The sequence below is a fragment of the Dermochelys coriacea genome, chromosome 7, assembly GCF_009764565.3.
Source record: "Dermochelys coriacea isolate rDerCor1 chromosome 7, rDerCor1.pri.v4, whole genome shotgun sequence".
NCBI lineage: Eukaryota > Metazoa > Chordata > Testudines > Dermochelyidae > Dermochelys > Dermochelys coriacea.
Window position 1 is genome coordinate 46,817,619 of NC_050074.1, and position 18,616 is coordinate 46,836,234.

The 18,616-nt window shown below is 58.5% G+C and overlaps 2 protein-coding genes across 2 annotated transcripts; one reads left to right on the top strand and one right to left on the bottom strand.

Moving 5' to 3' along the window:
• Positions 1-473: 473 nt before the first annotated feature.
• Positions 474-6,206, bottom strand: ABHD14B (abhydrolase domain containing 14B). The gene is made up of 4 exons (XM_038410833.2): positions 6,042-6,206; positions 4,334-4,570; positions 3,409-3,650; positions 474-1,566 (listed from the first exon to the last, which is right to left on the bottom strand). The coding sequence occupies exons 2-4, from the start codon at positions 4,539-4,541 to the stop codon at positions 1,384-1,386; spliced, it is 633 nt and encodes a 210-aa protein (XP_038266761.1). The 5' UTR covers positions 4,542-4,570; positions 6,042-6,206; the 3' UTR covers positions 474-1,383.
• Positions 6,207-9,209: 3,003 nt separating this feature from the next.
• LOC119859127 lies at positions 9,210-17,035 on the top strand. Its single transcript, XM_043518985.1, has 6 exons — positions 9,210-9,372; positions 9,404-10,276; positions 13,203-13,473; positions 14,657-14,772; positions 15,308-15,543; positions 16,093-17,035. The coding sequence occupies exons 2-6, from the start codon at positions 9,469-9,471 to the stop codon at positions 16,273-16,275; spliced, it is 1,614 nt and encodes a 537-aa protein (XP_043374920.1). The 5' UTR covers positions 9,210-9,372; positions 9,404-9,468; the 3' UTR covers positions 16,276-17,035.
• Positions 17,036-18,616: the final 1,581 nt, after the last annotated feature.

Genomic DNA, 18,616 nt, shown 5'->3' on the forward strand with positions numbered 1-18,616 from the left:
TCAAAGGCTCTGGCCATTGTAGAAACTGGGCTTTGCTTGCAGGTCAGGAAATGGGAGTTCTGAGTCCCAGCCTTTGGCTACAGCCACTAGACACGCTTCCTTCCTAGAGCTTGGACATCGAATCCAGGCTCCTGGTCTACTCCCTAGACAATGCTCTTTCCCAGGGCTGGGAATTGAACCCAGGAGTCCTGACATCCAGTCCCTTACTCTAACCATGTGAGACGCTGCCTCTGGAATAATCAAACTGCCCTATACCCTTCCAGCAGCCGATCCCAAGGACTGTTCTGCCCTAGCATGCTGCAGACCCCACTCCCTCTGTCTGCTCTTGCTGGAATTTGAGTCCTCTCCATGTACAACCCTGTTCTTAACTGCCGTGGCTGTGGGCTTCCTGGGAGAGGGGGCCAGGTGTCAGTGCCATGCGGGAAGGAGGAGGTGGGGACTGACAAGGGAGGAAAGCCGCATGGAGACAGAGGCCCAGATCTTAAGTTTTATTTGTTTGTGAAGGATTAGATGCTGTCGCTGCTGAGTTTGGGAGGAAGCTCCCTGAATGATCCCAGGCTGGTAGCGAGTTTGGCCTCGGTGTGGCTCCCAGAGGCTGGGTCACTCCTCACAAGCAAAGCAGTGCTGGGTGTCAGTGTCAGCATGTGCTCCGGTGAGGCTCACAGCAGGATTAAGGCACATCAGTGGGGCTGGGGTAGGGCTGAAGTAGCCAGGGGTGCTACAGGTCAGGATTGAGGTGTGCAGCAGAATTGGGGTGGTTGGGCTGGAATTGCAGGGGGGCTGCAGGGCAGGTGTGGGGACACTGATAGAGCTGGGTGGGGATAGGGTTGGAGTAGCAGGGAGGCTGTAGGGCAGGATTGGGGGAACTGGCAGAGCTGGGTGGGGGCAGGGCTGGAGTAGCAGGGGGGCTGCAGGACAGGATTGGGGGCACTGGCAGAGCTGGGTGGGGGGCAGAGCTGGAGTAGCAGGGGCGTTGAAGGGCAGGAGCAGGGGCATTGGCACAGCTATGGAGCTAGGATTTGCAGGACGGGTTTGCACTAGAATGTGCAGCTGGGGAACCTGCCCTCAATACCCCCCATCTCACCCCATGCTAGTGGCCAGTCAGCTTCGACAGACCTTTCAATTCTCATCATTTTAAAAAGGAAAAGGAGCAAGCACCTGACTGCCAGGAGGGCACCTCTGGCTTCATGGTCACCCTTTGCTAACCCCCCCAGTGTGCTGCGATTGTCCGAGATCAGGAAGGAGCTATCAATTAAGTACCCGCTCCAGTGGGAGAGAGAAGCTGTGGGCCCCAGATCCTTCACAGGAGGCGTGCACCAAAAAGCCAGCCGTGTGCCTGACGGATTGCGCACTGAAGGGCTGGGGGAGAAGAGAGGCCACTCGTCACTCCAGGCTCTTCAGGAAGTCCAGCAGGCCCAGGTGCCACTCCTCCGGCTTGTCCAGGTAACAGGCATGTCCCGCTCCTTTCAGCAGGAGCACCTTGTGATTGGGGAGGTTCTTGAGGTTGTTCAGGCTTATCTCCCCAAGCTGGGTGTCCTGGTCCCCATACACAATCAGCGTGGGGGTCTAGCGGGAGGGGACACAAGGCACAAGAGCTCAGACAGCAGGTACGGGCATGCTGCTCGCTTTGATCACCAGGGCCAGTGGCACAAGAGGGAGGCTAGGGCCTGGCAGCTCTGGGAGAGTTTATCCCTGCCTGGGAGCATCTCTGGTTCTGGGCATTGCTTTGTGCCCCCCCTGGGTCTGGGAATTTCCCCTCGAATTGAGTTGTTGGGAATGATCCCTTTCTAGGGCCCAGCTCCTCAAAGACAGTTGGGTGCTTAACTCTCACAGAAATCAGGGCATCTACTGACCCCAGGATTCCGATCAAAGCTGGAGATGGGGGGCTGGAGCCTTAAGGGGCTGCTGTCCAGAGTCAGCTGAGATGTCAAAAATGGCAAATCATGAAGCTAAAAACCAAGGTGTGTGTTGGAGGGGGATAGAACTGGAGGCTAAAAACAGGGATGGGCAAAGGTTCAAAGGCTCGGACCTTGGGCGAGGGTCATGTGATCTGGACGTGCCATGGATATTTTAGATCTGGAGGAATAGGACACATTTTCTTGGGACTATTTGTTGTATTCCTTCGCCCACATGCCCAGGCCCCAGACTGTCAGCTGGTGCAAACAGGCCATAACCATAGGGTATGTGACCCAGGGAATTCCCACAGGGTCGGGCAATCCTCCAGCTGTGCATGGTTGCCGTGACAGCTCTCCCACCATCCTGGCTTTCAGAGAAGGGGATGAAAAGGAGGGTCCCAGCGCTCAATCCCGAGTGCCACAACTGCCCTAAGAGGCTGTTGGCAGAGCAGCCCTGCTCTGTTACCCTGTGCACTGGCCCAGTTGCTGGCTAGCCCAGGATAAAGATGCAGGGGAGGCATAAAGATAGCATTGTCACTTTGACTCCCCTCCGCCTGCTTGGATGCTGCTTAGGATCTGGTCCCACTGCACAGAGCCCAAGAGAATAGAAACCTTCAAACACACTGAAAACCAGCAGCTAAAACGCCCTCTCTGTGCATAAAAATGTCCCTCCCCAGCCCTGCACTTCCCAGGGCTGCACGCAAGGACTGGGTTTCCCAGGGGGGAGCTGGGAGCGACCCATTGCCAGTGGGCTCAGGCTCCCTTTTTTAGCCCTGCAGAATTCAGACCCTACCCCTGGATCGCTGGGGTAGGGCTGAGGATGGCTCTCACAGCAGGGTTATTTTAGGAGGAGGGGATACAAGTTCCACACTGGGGGAAAAAGAAGGAACATTTTCTCCAGCAGGTTGATTTTAAAAAAATAAATAAAGGGGGAGTGGGGAATGGTTGAAAACTGGTGGGGGCTGGAGCATTAGAACAAGGGCAAACGAGTGGGATCAGTGAGCGCAGGGTAAGGGAGGTGGTGAAAGGGGCCTGGGAAATGCAGTTTCTCCCACGGCTTTGCCAGCTTGCGGAAGGGCCCAGGTCACAAGGGCGTAACACCACTGTGTGAGGTGGGGCTACACCAGGAATGGATGTGGCCCAGCATAACTGTGCAGGGTAGTACCTAGGCCTTGAGTCGTAAGGCCAGGCTACAGGTACCAGTCTCTGTCCCTGACCGGGAAGAGGCCCGCTCGTGGTACACGGAGTGCTTTGTCCTGATGGAGCTTGAGTATTACCGCTGGACATTCCCTTCAGTGGGGGCTTGGATTTGGATTCTCCAGTTCCCCCGCTGCTGCAGGCCGACTCTGTTACACGCCTGCAACCTCGATTCCCTTCACCCACTTCCTGGTGTCTGCCCAGTGCCTTAGCTCTTCCACCCCATCCCCCAGCCTAGTGTTCTCTGCTCCAGCCTGGACACCGGGGTCCCCAATGACAGAGACTTGCCCCTTCCCTGCCAGTCCAGGGGCTGTACCTTTACGCTGGCGTACTGCGTGGCGGGGAACTTCTCGGTGCAGATGGGCGCCACCGGCACATAGGCCTGGACCAGCTGGCTGTGTTGGAAGAGGAATGGGAGCGAATACATCCCGCTGAGGGATGGGCTGATCACAACCACCTGGCCCAGCTGCAGGGCCTCACAGACAGCCTTCAGGAAACCCCCCGGGGCAGGCTGCCCAACAGGAGCCGGAGCTGTCGCCTCCTTGGAATGGCCAAGCCCTGGACCATGTGAGACAAAACCCCTCTGCGTTACGGATGTTGCTGGCAGGCCCCTTGCAAGAAATCTGCAGTCCTGATGCATCACGTTCACTGGGGCCCTACCCCTTCCCAATTCATGCCCCCCACTTCACCCCAGTTACAGACTTGGGGGGGGGCAGATTCTCCCCTTCCCCCCCTTCAGCCCTGGTCCCCAGACAGATAAAAACAGTATAGAGGGGGCCAGGGAGATGGCGACAGTCTGGCCCCCAGGTCACAACAGGGTCATTCCTCAGCTTTCACTGACAGTATGACTCAGGAAAGGTGCAGGGAGCTATGGAGTTCTGGGTTCTGCTCCACAGGCCGTGAGACGATGGCATCTGCTAGTTAAAGGGAGGGACTTGAGTCAGAACCCCTGGATTCTATTCTCAGTTATGCTGCTGACTCCTGGTATGCGTGTGCGTCAGGCATGAAACCGCTCCGTGACTCAGTTTCCTCATCTGATCCCATATCACAGGGGAGTTACAGGATGTAGGAAATGCTTGTGAAAGCTCTCAGGGGAAGATGCCAGAGCCACGCACAGCATTAGTGCTCCTATGATGGGACTGTGCCTCGCCCGAGGACCTTATGCCACCCTGGCATCTGAGGGCTGTTCTCCCGCCCAGCCCCACTCATGGGGCTGTGCATTGAAGGGATTCCCCCTGTACCTGGCAGATCGATGGCCACAGCGCGATAGCCAGCATCCGCCAGCTTAGACAGTGTCTGCAGGTTGAGCCAGGTCTCGGATGAAAAGCGAATGCCGTGGAGCAGCAGGACAGACGGCTTGGGGGCCTGCTGGGCCGGATTGGCCTGCCTGTAGAACAGGGTTTGCCCATCCACCACGATGGTGCCCACGGTCACCTGTGGGGTGGCCATGGCCTCCCTGCTCGTGCTTTCCAGCAGTCCTGAAAGAGACCGGAACCTGGGCTGAGTCCTGTGCCCCCCCAGAATGGACTCTAGGCACAGTCCCTGATCTAGGCACAAAGGACCCTATTTACTTAGCTCTTCACTGCCTCATCTCAATGGTAGTGGGTGGACAGTATAACACTGGGGGTTGCTGTCCATTCACTGGGATGGCCTCATCAGGTATGTGGGGGGGGAGGGTGGTACACTTGGAAACTTTGTTTTTGGAGGCAGGGGAATGAATACGGGAATCACAGGGGAATGAGAGAGCAAGTAGCAGTGGGGCAGGCCAGTAGCGACCCAGGAACAGACTGGGCGTGTCTGGGCAGATTTTTAGAGAGAAGACCTATTTTCTGACCCAATACCAGTTGGCTAATGAAAGTGAGTGAGTGCACTCTTCACCCTTCCACAACACTGCAATCAGTGGGGCTTTAATCAAATTGACAAGTTAGGATATTCACAGCTGATTGATGGCAATACTTAGAAGATAGTATACTGTTCACTGGTGGAACTCACTGCCCCAGGAGCCCAGCCAGTTTTCACAGAGGATCAGACATGTACAATGACAGTGAGATCAGGCGCTGTTCCATTAGAGAGAGGGTTTTAACGAACCCTCCTTAGCCAGGGCAGGAACTGCTCAGCAAGAAACAGCCCCAGAGGGCGGGGGCAGCCGGGGCTGACCCTGCGGGGGGCCCGGGGCGGACCCTGCGGGGGGTGGCCCCCGAGGGCGGGGGGGCCCGGGGCGGCCCCGGCGGGGGGGGGCGGTTGGCCCCGGGGCTGACCCTGCGGGGGGGGCCGGGGCTGACCCTGCAGGGGGGGTGGCCCCGGAGGGCGGGGGGGCCCGGGGCTGGCCCTGCGGGGGGGGTGGCCCCGGAGGGCGGGGGGGCCCGGGGCTGGCCCTGCGGGGGGGGTGGCCCCGGAGGGCGGGGGGGCCGGGGCTGGCCCTGCGGGGGGGGCGGTTGGCCCCGGGCTGACCCTGCGGGGGGGGTGGCCCCGGAGGGCGGGGGGGCCGGGGCTGGCCCTGCGGGGGGGGTGGCCCCGGAGGACGGGGGGGCCCGGGGCTGGCCCTGCGGGGGGGGCGGTTGGCCCGGAGGGCGGGGGGGCCGGGGCTGACCCTGCGGGGGGGGTGGCCCCGGAGGGCGGGGGGGCCTGGGGCTGACCCTGCGGGGGGGGGCGGTTGGCCCCGGGGCTGACCCTGCAGGGGGGGCCGGGGCTGACCCTGCGGGGGGGGTGGCCCCGGAGGGCGGGGGGCCCGGGGCTGGCCCTGCGGGGGGGGTGGCCCCGGAGGGCGGGGGGGCCGGGGCTGACCCTGCGGGGGGGGTGGCCCCGGAGGGCGGGGGGGCCGGGGCTGGCCCTGCGGGGAGGGCGGGGGGGCCGGGGCTGGCCCTGCGGGGGGGGTGGCCCCGGAGGGCGGGGGGCCGGGGCTAAGCGGCTGCCCCGAGCCCTTCCCTAGCAGCGCGTTGGGGGCGATACCTGCCGGGCGGGGAGGGGCGGCGCGCGGAGCCCCGCGCTTCCCGGGGTCGAAGGTCAGACCGGAAGCCAGGGCGCGAGTCGTGACGCGACCCAGGGGCGGAGACGGGCCTGGCGAGAGAGTGCGAGCGCTGGCCCATGGGCGCAGTGCCCCCTAGTGGCTAGCAGGAGACGAGCGGGGCGCAGGAAGGAAATACACTAGGGCAATGACCTGCCATCTGCACTGGGGCTTGCAGCACTGTAGCTACATCCCCAGGACAGACAGGGCCTAGGAAGGGAAGAGAAGAGAAGAGAAATGGAAGACAGCGTTGCATGTTTATTATAGAGGAAGTTTCCTTCATGTAACTCCACGAGTGGTCAGTAGTAGATTGGCTGCTTGCAGAGGGAGGTGTAACTGTTTCCAGCCTTGCATGGGAAGGGTGAATCTTAGTGTTGCCAACTCTTGTGATTTTATTGTGAATCTCACAATATGCTGCTGTGTTATTCTTCAAGCCCCAGCTCCTACTCTTCCGTTGTTTCCGGAGAGTGCCAGCTTTCATTTTCCCTCCACATCCTCCCTCAAAGTTGCAGCCTTGGTAGGAAAATATTATTCCCATTGCAGGGTTCTGAAAAGTTATAATGAGCAATTGCAATGGAAAGAGCTGGTCGCATGGGGTGCCCTCCTCAGGGGCTGCTGGCCAGCTGTGTGTTGGGCTGATGTACACAGGACTGATAGGTAGCCAGTTAATTGTTGTTTTGCCACTGGCTTTGCAGAGGCGAATAATCCAGCTGTGAAGAGAAAGAGGGGAGACATAGCTCTAGGATCTCTGCAACGATTCCAATATTGTCCAGGAAATGCTGTGTGCAGTGCACAAATATTGCCCAAAAGGGATAATGAATTATTTTTTTTTGTACAGGGAGCAGGAAAGAATCCAAGTCTTTGTCCCCCAACCTGCACTTCCACATATGTGGGTCTCCTGTGCCGCTTCTATGTGGTTAGCCACTGGTGTCCACCACATACCAGAACTTCCTACACCACTTTTGCATGGCTAACCATGGCTATTCCATGTGTCCATGTATCAGGGCCTCCCATGTTACTTCTGGAGTGGGTGCCATGGGTGCTCCAAGGCTGCTGGGCATTCCTTGCTACTCCTGCATGTCCAACAGTATCTCTGGGTAGCACATCTCAGTGGTAGCAGCTCACTGCATCTCTGATGCTCTCAGGGACTGGAACAGGACACTGCTGTGTGAAATTCAGGTGGTGTGCTCAGCTCTGAGAGCCAGACTCTGTTTGCAGTGAGGTTTGGGTTGGATATTGCAGTTGCAGGAAGAGATCAGCTTGCTCCATTATGCCTGTTTCATTTTAATACGTCCTGCCACCTTCTTCCCCACAGGGACTTGGGTGGCAGAGTTTGCGTGGGGACATGGGGAATTGAGGAGCGAAAGAGTGAAATGTGCAACATGAAGGTTGTACCCCCTCTGCCCTATCATCTGAACCCTGGCAGTGCTGGCACAGCTGCACCTAGGATGGTTTGCATCGCAGCATTGGCAGGGCCAAAGAGCACCTGGGAGTGTGAAGAACAGAAGGAGGCTGGGGATGGTGGCTTTAGAGTAATTACAGTTTGCAGTGAAGCTGTCTTGCTAGGTAAATGAATATAAGCAAAAGTTGTGGGGTCCTTTCCCAGTTTGCAGTGGTTGTCAGCACCATATCAGGTATTTCTGCTCAACACAGGCAGAGCTGGGTATTTTGTTACATAGCCCTTATTTCAAATGAGCTGAGTCAGGAAGTTGGCACAAGATGGGTCCCTCTACTGCTGGATTCTCCTCCCTCCACTCCCAGGTTTTTGCTCTGAGACCTGTTTACCAAGGGAGAGCTGCTGAAGGGTGCTGGGGGCTTGGTCTGGGAGCCTAGTGGAGAAATGTAGCAGACTTGCTGGTAATTGTTTCATTGATATAAACAGCTGGTTGAATTCTGGGGTGGCAGAGGGGTGTTTACTACAGCTGAGCTCTACGAGCCCCTGTTTGGTAGAAAGGAGGGAGCTGAGAGCAGCCACAGGGGAAAAGGGAGGAAGCAATACAATAGCAGGGCTGTAGGGTGAGCGGGGTGTCCGTGGAATCTGTGGCAGTACCTGACAAGGTGGGTTAAGGTGCAGTATGACGGACACGGGGGAGTCTTGAGTTCTAAACCTGACTTTGTTATCCTGAGTGCTAGTTAATGTGTGCCTAACTTTCCCCCCAGAGATGACCATTGCTGCTTTCTGGTGGGGTTGTGAGATTTGTTGTTTGCTGTACAGTAGCATGGGGAACCCCGAGCAAGGCTCAAGGCAGGGCCCCATTGGGCCATGGCCTGGAGGTTTTCTGTCGAGTGCTTTTAAGACAGAGTAGGGGAGTGCAAGGCAGATTTTCCAGCTGTGTGTGTGATTGGTTGTGGGGAAGATCTGCGGGTTAAAGGGTTGTAAAGAATCGCAAACAAAGGAGGGAGGGAGGAACAAGCTCAAGGGATAAAAACAGGGACATGTTGAAAGGATGGCCAGAGAGGTGGGGCAGGACTAGGGATACCCCCAAACCTCTCCACCCGCTCTGAAGCTCCAGAGGGAGATGAAATCCTTAGAGACCAGGCTCAAAAATCCCGAGGACCTGGATAGCCTCACCCTCCCAAGCGCCCCCATCGCCTGCCTTTGGAGGGTGCCCACACGGGGGCCGGGAGGAGGAATGAAGGGGCGCCCCCCAGGAGCCCAAAGGCGGCTGGGGGGGGATCCCCCCGGCTCAGGCCTGTCCCAGTCCACCCGCTCAGAGGCCCCCCAAGCGCGCAGCGTGGTGGTTGCGGCAGCAGGGCTAGGGACGGTGCGCTCCGCTGCGGCTCTCTGGGGACGAGCGCGGCGCCTTCCCCCGCTAGGTGGGGCTCGATCCACGCGGGCGGGGGGGCGCTTCAGAGCCACCCCAGCCCGGGCGAAGGCGGCGGCTGTGGGGCGCCGCGCAGCAAGGCGGTAAGGGCGTGCGGTCCCCGGGGCTTGGGGCGCTGGAGGCGCCTGGCCAGCTCGCCCCGGCCTGCGCTGGGCTCCGGCGCGCCTGGGGGGGCCCGGCCTGGTGCAGCGCTGGCCGGGGCGCGCCGGCGACTAGGGCTTTGAGAGCGGGGGGGCCGGGGGCTGGCGATGGCCCGGAGTCGCTCCGGCGCACCGCGATGCTGCGGGGAAGGGCTCTAGCCGTGGGGGCCGGCTACCGTGGAGCGCCCGTGGCGCGGCTGGAGGCGGGCAGTGGGGAGGGGAAGCGCTTGGTCAACAAGGGCGTGTCCCAGGACACTTGGGCAGAGGTGGACCTGGCAGCCCCAAGCTCCGGCCGGGGGCCCCCCGGAACTCCTGCTCCATCGCGCACGGGTGACCCCCTCACCTGCTCTGATGCGCCCGGGTGGGGCGAGGTTTTGTGGGACAGACTCTTCTGCTCTGCTTCAAAGATGCCCAGAAGGGAGCAGGTGACAGAGCGTCTCTCTGCCCGCGAAGGCGAGCGTGGCACGCGCCTCTCCACAGCGGATGCCACGCCAGAGCGGCTGGACCAGGTCATCTCGGAGCAGGCCACCCTGCGTGCAGCCCTGGCCTCCCTCTCGGAGGAGCTGTGTAAGCTGGCGAAATGCCTGGAGGAGACGGCAGGCCGGGTGGAAGCCCTGGATGCCAAGTTGGTGACCACGCAGAGCTGCGTGGTGAAGCACGCAGCTCTGATGAGAGAGCTGGCCCAGGGCGGCCTGGAGACAGAGCGCCGGCTGGAAGAGCTGGAGAACAGGGTGCGGGCCCGGAACGTCAGGGTCGTTGGGGTCCCGGCTGCTGTGGGAGACACAGACCTCATCCCCTTCTTGGAAAATCTGGTGCCAGCTTACTTGGGTTTAAATGCGAAGGAAGCTCCTATGCGTATAGAAAGCGCATACCGGCTTCCCATCAGGGAAGCAGGCAGCGGTGCCCGGGTGGATGGTGGTGGCACTGTGCTAATGACCCTCTCCGATTTCTGGGCCCGAGAGAGAATTCTGCGGGCAGCACGGGCCTGCTGCACAACCAAATTCCAAGGCCCCAAGGTCTCCTTCTTCCCCGACCTCAGCCCTGCCACGCATGCCCGGCGGCAGCGTCTCATGGTGCTCAAGCAAGCGTTTGTGAAGGAGGGGGCTCAAGCCTACGTCCTGTACCCTGCCAAACTAAAGGTCCTGTGCCGGGGGCAAACCTATGTCTTCAGGGACTGCACGTCTGCAGCCCGCCTGCTGGATGAGATCAGACAAGGTAGTCGGTAGTGGGTGCAGAGAGCAAGGCTGAGCCTAAAGTGAAAGGCCCAGGGCCTGCATGCTGGTGGGCAGTAAAGATGCTGGGGCACTTCTCGCATTGCAATGCAGCATTGAGTGCTGAGTTCCTTAGGGGCATGCTCAATAAGGGGGAGTCATGTTTGCTCTGTCTGTCATGTGGATGAGCCACTCAGGTAATTGGGAGCCATGGATGATTGAAGTATGGCATGTCCAAGACAGCGGCTTTCTCCTTGCCTAAAGCCTCCCCTGCTTTGGTTCTCCTGGCTACAGTATTCTTCCTCCCCCATATTTGTGTACTTAGATCGTTAGCTCTTGGAAGCAAGGACTGTCTCTTTGTTCTGAATTCATACAACTCCTAGCATGGTGGGGGCCTCGTCCATTGGTGGAGGCCCTTGGCCCCATCACACTACAAATAAAAAATGAGTGTAGATGTGCATCATCCAGCAGCTATTATGTTTCACCCGAGAAGTGGCTGCATGTCAGTGGTGGAGGAAGTGAGCTTCCAATGTCACTTGTAAAGTGCATTGGGGCCCTCCTGGATCAGATCCATGTCAGTTACCATCATGTTAATTACTTGCACCTTGAGGACAGGACAGCTTTCAGCTTGAGTCAGGTGATTTGCTGTACAGGCTAGCGCCTGTGGGGAGAACCTGTCCCCATTCAGAGGTCTCATTCCCTCTGTGTGTTTATGCTTCTTCGAAATGCTGTTGGCCAAACATCCAAAGCCCTTGAAAGCAAATAGCGCAGAGTATGTGCTCAGCCTCCGGGCTTCCATGCAGCTTGCGTGGCTTGCCGTCTGGGTAGGCCTTTGAAAATCTCATCCCTGAGATTTAGCTGCTGCCCACAGGACACGGAATAATTGGGGCACCTCGAGGATGCTGGGGCCCCTCAGTGCTGTCTGGGAACAATAGAGTACAACAAGTGGGCCGCTCTGACTTGAGCAATCACCTGTGGCATTCTTCTCACACACGCCAAATTAATTACAGAAAGTGTCTCCCAAGCAGCAAGTAGGGAGTTGTTTCTCCTTGCAAGCATGTCTTTGCTTGTGAGCCTCCTGCAGAGCAAATTCTGTTCGAGCCCTTTCATCCCCTCTATGCTGTACAGGGGAGAATTCCCCCAATGCAGGGCCTGCCAAGGACTTCAGACAGCACTGAACTCCTTAGGGTGTTATATGGGGCCCCTCTACGCTGGGGGGCAGTGAGGTGCATTGCCCTGTGCATCAAAGGGGGTGTAATGACTGTTCACGGAGGGCAGCCCAGCCCAGCGTTCTGTTAATCTGCTAGCGCTGGCGGGCCGGAGCTCAAGGCTGGCTGTTCTCTCTGGCTGTGCCGTCTTGTCATGTACTGCAACCCAGGGGTTCAGATTTAAAACCCTGCTGTAGAAGGAGCTGGATAGTGCAAGAGATTGAATAATGGGCCGCGGAGTCTCGCTAGGGTACCTGCTCAAACCCCACCTGTGCTGGTGCTTCCTAGCAGGCAGGTTTGTGGATAACTGGCCCCCATGGAGACTGGCCTCTGATTTCTCCCTTATAGCTGGGTCCCTCATACTGGAGGCTGGGAAGGGGGAAGCTTTCACTGCTGCAGCACCTGTGCTGTGGGCTAAGGGACGCTGCTGTCTAGGGCCATCGGTCTGATGCCCTGGCACTAAGCCCCCTGTAAGGAGGAGAGTGCCCCTGAAGATGTGCCGGGTGACATGAGTGCGAAGTTTCCTGACTAGTGGAACATGCTGAGAGCAGCTCCCTACAGTACCAGCCAGGCGCCTGCAATAACCGTAACTGTGGGGGAGGGCCAGTTGGGGGGCCTTTAGGTGCTACTATGCTTGGGGATCTGGAGGGAGTCTGCCACCCATCTCTTGGGATCTGACCCGTGTTTTCTCAGGGCTGTTGCACGTCCCACAGGTGTGTTGGAGTGTGGGACGGAACATGGAGCTGGGAAGGTTTTGGGCGGTTAGGAGTGATGGGTGGGGCGGTTGTGGGGGCAGTGGGAGGCTTCAGATGGGGAAAAGGCAGCAGGGACAGTAAAGGGGAGGCAGGGGGAATGCATGGGAGGAGATCAGTGTCAGGGCCTGTGTGGGGGGTGGGGGTGGCATAGAAACCACAGATTCTGGGGAGTGAGAAGGCTGTGAAAGCCACTGTGCGGAGGAGTCCTGCCAGTGCCAGGTGGGCCAGGCTGGACCCCTCTCTGCAAAGGGCACCTGTTTGTTAAACTCTTCCTCTGTGCAGCGACCCCCCCAGCACTAGGTGGTTCCCAGGATTTGGGGCAGGGGAGAGGTACAGTGAGGGTGGCTGTCGCTACCTAACACAGTGCAGATGCTGGGGTCACAGCCCCAGCCCAGGGGGCTCCAGACAAGCCTGCCTCCCTTCGGGCATGACCAGGATGGTGGCTAGGAGTGAGAATGAAGCAGAGAGACCAACACCAGCTGCTTCCCTGAGCCCTAGACAGGTTAGGACCTGGCCTGAATCGGCCTCTGACCCTGGGCCTGAAGTGTCTCATCCTAGTGACCGTAGCACCAGAATTTCTGTGCTCTGCTGCAAACGTCCCCCAAACGTCTCTTCTGGCCTAGGATCATGCATGAGACTTCAGGGGTAAAGGAGGCCCCATCATCCTCCCCCCCCAAAAAAAAGCTGGGGGCCAGAATCCACCTTGGTCCCCACCCCCCTGTGGTGCCCTGGTATTTGGGTGGGGAAGGGCGCATTCCTGATTGGGAGGTTGCCCTGGGGGATAACGGTGCCACTTTAGTGTGCGTGTGTTGCCCCGGTCAAGTAACCATCCCTCTTCTGGTCATTGCTGAGCCATGAGGTCCCTTGTCTCCTCTCCTGTGACTGGGCCTTGCCATGCGTTGCGCTGTCTGAGCTACAGCATGGAGCCGGCGCTCATCTGTTCACCTTCTCTCTCTGCCCCTTTCAGAACGGCTGACTATGGCTTTGATCCGCAACAGACTGGGGCTGCTGGTCCTCGGAGTCCTCGTCACCTTTGTCCTCTACCTGTTGCTCCCTGCAATCCATCACGAGACGTTCACGTCCAGGGCAGGCAGCCACAAGGCCCAGGCCAGGGCTGAGGAGAAGGGCCAGCAAGATGTCAATGTCACCGTCCTAACAGGGACCATTGCAGGGAGCCCATCCATCTTCTTCAGAGAAGGCTTCCTGCTCCAGAAAGCTGGGACTCCCAGCCCCAAAAGGTAGGTTAGTCGTCTGGCCACCAGAGCTGGTTCTGGCATCAGCACCATGGGTCATCCTAAGCAGTCTGTATCCTAGATCAGCTGTCCTAGATCCGTGCTCTTATCCGAGCTCCTAGGATGAGCAGGGTGTGACTCACCTAGTACGAGAGTGGGAAACTTCCAAGGAAAACTTGGGGCAGGTGATTCAGTAGCTCATGCTACTCTCTGTAAATCAGCGCTGTATGGTGTTGGGGTGGGGGCAGGGGTGAAAGTAATGTAAAGGACTTACCGGTACTCCAGAGTCCTGAGCAGGGGGCGTGGCCTCAACCAGAAGAGGCTGGGCCTTTAATACCCGGGCCCTTTAAATCAAGATTTAAAGGCCCCGGGGCTGCGGCTGGGAGCCCTGGGGCCTTTAAATCACCTCTGGAGCTACCAGCTGCAGAGGCAGCCGGTAGCCCTGGGGCTCAGGGGCAACTAAAAGAGTCCAGGGCTCCAGCTGCTGCTACCACAGCAGAGCCCCTGGCCCTTTAAATCATCGCCGGAGCCCAGGGGTAGTGGTGGCAGGGCTCTGGCGGTGCTTTAAGGGCCTGGGGCTCCGGCTGCTGCAGGGAGCTCCAGGCCTTTTAAAGTGCCAGCCTGGGGAAGCCGGTCCGGTCCGGCACAGCATACTGGCTATTGCCGGTACACTGTACCGGCTTACTTTCACCTCTGGGTTGGGCTGAGCTTCCCGGGGGAGCCCAAAACGCCCAGTTCCTGAACACTTGTAGTCACTATATATCCTTTGTCACTCCTTGCAAGACTAGGGAGCTTATCCCAGGTGCTTATCCCAAATCTTAATTACTCTTAAATGTCCGTCCAGTTGAAACTGCATTGCTGGTGTTTGTTCATTTCCTGTCCGACACAGTTTGGTGAGCTCTGAAACGGCTGCTGCATTCCACCCAGGGGTGGCTGCACTTCTCCGTAGTGGGAAGTGACTCTCCTATGTGTTCAGCAGGGATCAGCCAAATCTGCTGATCCAGAGGCAACCTTGGATCTGAGTAGATAATGGTGACAAACAAAACATAGTGTCTGTCATCCTAACAGCCCCAGGATCTCCTGCTGCTAAACTAGAACAGAAACAGCCTCCCCTGCCCCAGCCACAGCAGGGTGGGTCCCACTTCCCTCCTGGCACATGCCCCTCTATCTGCCATTGTGTCCTCTGCAGGCTGGAGGTGGTTTTTCTGCATGGCCAGGCTTTCACTTCTAAGACCTGGGAGGACCTGGGGACGCTGACCCTGCTCTCAGAGGAAGGATATCGCTCCGTTGCTATCGACCTGCCTGGTAGGAATATGCGACCCATATATCCCAAGTTAATTTCTGCCTGCAGCCATAGCTCCCGTCTCCCTCTGCCCGCCAGCCAGCTGGCACGTGCCAAAGAGACTGTACAGCCCCATGCCTCTTTAAGTGGTCAGTTCCAGGGAGTTCCATGTTCTAGTGATGTTCACTACATACACCATGCTTGCGCCCCCGGATCTGTTCCTCTCCTGGGGTGCTGCCCGTATGCACTGGGCAGAAGGCTGGAGCTTCAGCAGGGATTTTGGTTTTGCAACACTGTTCCACATTGCCCTGGAGATGTGGCGAGACTAGCATATGTGAGTCCTGCTGGCATCCAAACCCAGCACGTCTGCTAATTAACTTGCATGTCCCACAAGAAATCTCTATTGCACTGGCTCCTCGCTGTGGTGAGGGCTGTTGGGGGCGAGGGAGGAAAGATTTAGGATGGTGAAACCTTCCTACTGCTATGGGCTCTGGCTCCCCATGCAGACGCCTTTGCCTGGGCCTTCGGGGCTCGCTAACCCCTCCTCCTCCTCCGCAGGCTACGGCAGCTCCCCGCTTTCCGATTCTGTCTCCACGGAGCAGGGCCGTGTCGCCTTCCTGCTGCATGTGTTGAAGGAGCTGGGGATCCAGAGGCCAGTTCTGATCAGCCCATCCATGAGTGGCCACTATTCCGTCCCCTTTGTCCTGGTACATGGGGCGCAGCTGAAGGGCTTTGTGCCCATTGCGCCTGTGGGGACCCAGGAGTACACAGCCCAGCAGTACCAGCAGGTCCAGGTATGGCAGGGAAGGAGAAGCATCTGGCTCTGGGGCAGGAGACAGAGCTGGTCCCTAGAGCAGAGGCTTCTCCGCTGGTCGGTGGGGGGTGGGGGTAATCAGGGCCTGACTCACAGAGGAACTTGTTCAGCTTTGTGACTGCAGCCCGGAGCTTTTCCAGTCACTGCAGCAACGGCTTGTCAGCCCAGCTTGCTGCAGTACAGCTCCCCTGCTCAGCTACAGCCGCCTCTGAAGCTAGGAGGCTGTGTGTGTGTGGAGGGGGAGTTGAGGAGGCTGTGGACCCCGCTCCCCGGGGCGCTGTGTGTGGGAAGGGCAGCCCTAGACCCCATGCTCTCTGGGGCTGGGGGGCATGGTTGCAGGCTCCCCAAGGCTCTGGGGTGGGGGTTTGGGCCCCAGGGGGCCCTGGGATACACTCTGCCTGTACACCTCTGCCCTGTCTCAAAGCTATGCTGCTCTCCAGGTCACTTGAGTCCCTCGTGCCCTGCTGGCCTCCCGCTGCTGAGGGGTGGCGAAGGTCCGACGGCTGAAGTTCTCCCTGTCTCTCTGCAGACGCCGACTCTGATCATCTATGGTGAGCGTGACACTGGCCTGGGCGCTCAGTCCCTGCAGAGCCTGCAGCAGCTCCCAAAGCACAAGGTGGTGGTGCTACCTGACGCCGGCCATGCCTGCTACCTGGAGAAGCCTCGCGAGTTCCATGAGGTGCTGCTAGCCTTCCTGGGCGAGCTGCAGTGAACGTGGACCCCCCTGGGGCCAGAGCCTGGCTGCGCTGAGCCTTGGCTGCGTGGCTGGGACGCTGACTCTCTGACCCCATCATTAAGGGCTGTTGGACTTGTCCGGGGGTGGGAGTTCTCACCGCTGCCGCCCTCCTGGGTCTCTGATCCTGCGGCGAGTCGGGCTGGAGGAGCTGTGGGCTTGGCAAGGGACTTGTTGGATGTCGTCAGCCTCTGCAGGGGGATGTGCCAGGTGCTGGGATTCTGCCTGCTTAGGGGCATGATTCTGCTGTGTGTGTTGGGAGGTAACCGGCCCCCTGCCAGCTTCTGGCTGTGCTCTCCTGTTGCACGGTCCTCGTGTTTGTTGTTTTCTCGTCCCCCTGCCTTGCCTCTCTGCAAGGAGCCCTCACTAGGGCCCTGGACCGTTGCTGTTAAACGATGGGCTGGCGTGTTCGCCTGAGGGGTGGGGGACAGGCCAGGTGACTTTCTGGGGCTTGTTCCAAAGAGCGTCGCAGTAGAGTAGCTGAGCATCTCACTCGGCAGGGGCTGAGGTGTGGCAGTGCTTGGTCCCCACCAATGGCTCCTTTGGGTTAGCAGTTGTGTCTGGTTGTTGTTTGTAGGGGGCATTAAATGGGCCCTTTTCCCGCAAAGCAAGGGCCGTTGGCATGTTACCGGGGTGTGATTGATTTAACTCCTGGGTGGGTAAGCTGCTCTGACCAGGCCCAGAGGAGGGAGCTCTGTGGAGGAGTCTGGTATGAGGCCAATAAACCATTTGTACAGTGCTCGCTGGGCGTCTCTCTGGTGAGGCCATGCCGAGCTGTCTGTGTTTGCCCCCCCCCCCCCTCCGGCAGTGGGTAACTCCTGCACCCCGGAGCTGGGGCTTCGAGGGAGGAGGCTGGCTCCTAACTACCATGCGCCCTGGGTGCCACACCAGAGTTTTGTGTCCGTAGCTGCTTTCCTGCGTGCAGAGGCAGCCTGCGGGCTGCATGCAGAGTGGTCTCGGGCACTCTCAGCTCCACCTGTCCCCTGCCTCTCCTCTAGGACAGGTCCCAGAGCAGCCAAGGGGGTGCTGGCAGCTTGAGCCCATCCTGCAGAAGATGAGCAGAGAGCTGCCCTGCATGCAGCTCCACGGGCGATGGAGCTGTCGCTGCTGGGTGAGGTGGTGGGAGCTTGGCTCTCTGGGACATGGACTGTCTTGCCGGCAGTGCCTAGTCGAATAGGCCCTGATCCTTCAGGGGGGTCCCTACTAGCAGTGGGGGGACCAATGACAGCAGTGCACTTGCTGTTTGCACTCGCAAACTCCATGGCCCAAAGTATCTCTGCTGGCTCTAACCATGGAATGGCTCCCTAGTTCATGACTGCAGGTCCCCCTTTTCTCTGTTCTTGAGGGCTCGTGGCCTCAGTTGAGTGTTACCACTCCAGAACTTGTTGCAGAACTTCCCTGAACAAACGCAGCCCATCCGGCGCTCGGACTTCTACCACAGCAAGCCCTGGGTCGTCCAGCCCCCGCAGTTGGTGTCCGTCCATCACTGCAGCTCAGACTTTGGTGGCAAGGGGCTAATTGCCACTTGGTGTTTCTGAACTAGAATGATTCCAGTCTCCTTGCCAAGCCTTCCCCTGGTGCCCTGTCCTTGCCACTACATTCTGTCTGGTTCTGCTAACATTGCAACTCTGCCACTCCTGTAATTAGCCTCTCTACAGATATTCCAAAGCGCTGGCTAAGAAATCATTTCCCGTCCGCCGAGAGCTAACTTTACTGCTCCCCCTCCCTGTTGAATGGAAAGGACAAGTTGTTACCCGGTGAACCCAGCCTCCAGTGAGGAGCTGATCAGACTGATTCATCCCCTGTGTGTGCTATGTTCCACTCCAGACCTGGCTGCATTTCAGGAGGTGAATCTGGCTAAGTCTTATACCATGTCTTCCGAGATGAATCCTGCCTGGGACCCTTCAGGGTAGCTCTAACTAGCCGGGAGAGGTAAGCTCCCTGCCCCACGGTCCCCAGCAAAGTGGGAGCAGTAGTTCTGAAGGGAAGTCCATGCTCGTCTACTAGGAGCCTTGATCCTCTCCCAAATGTATAGGCACAAAGCCACTTTTCTTAGGTTGATACTAAGTGGGACTCCCTTTGCCACTGTCAGGCAAGGCGGGATCACTGCGCAGCAATGAAAGTGGTGGCCTTCATGCCAGATATCCCCAAAATGCACTATATAGATACGCCCCTACATCTCACGCACAGCTTAGAATCTGGCAACTGCTCAGCCAGGCTGTGCAGCAGTGGGGTGGCCCAGCAGTCAGAGCGCAGTTAAATTCAGCAGGACGTGGGCCATGATGGTGGATTTCCAGGCAGCAAGGTGTAAATAAGTCTG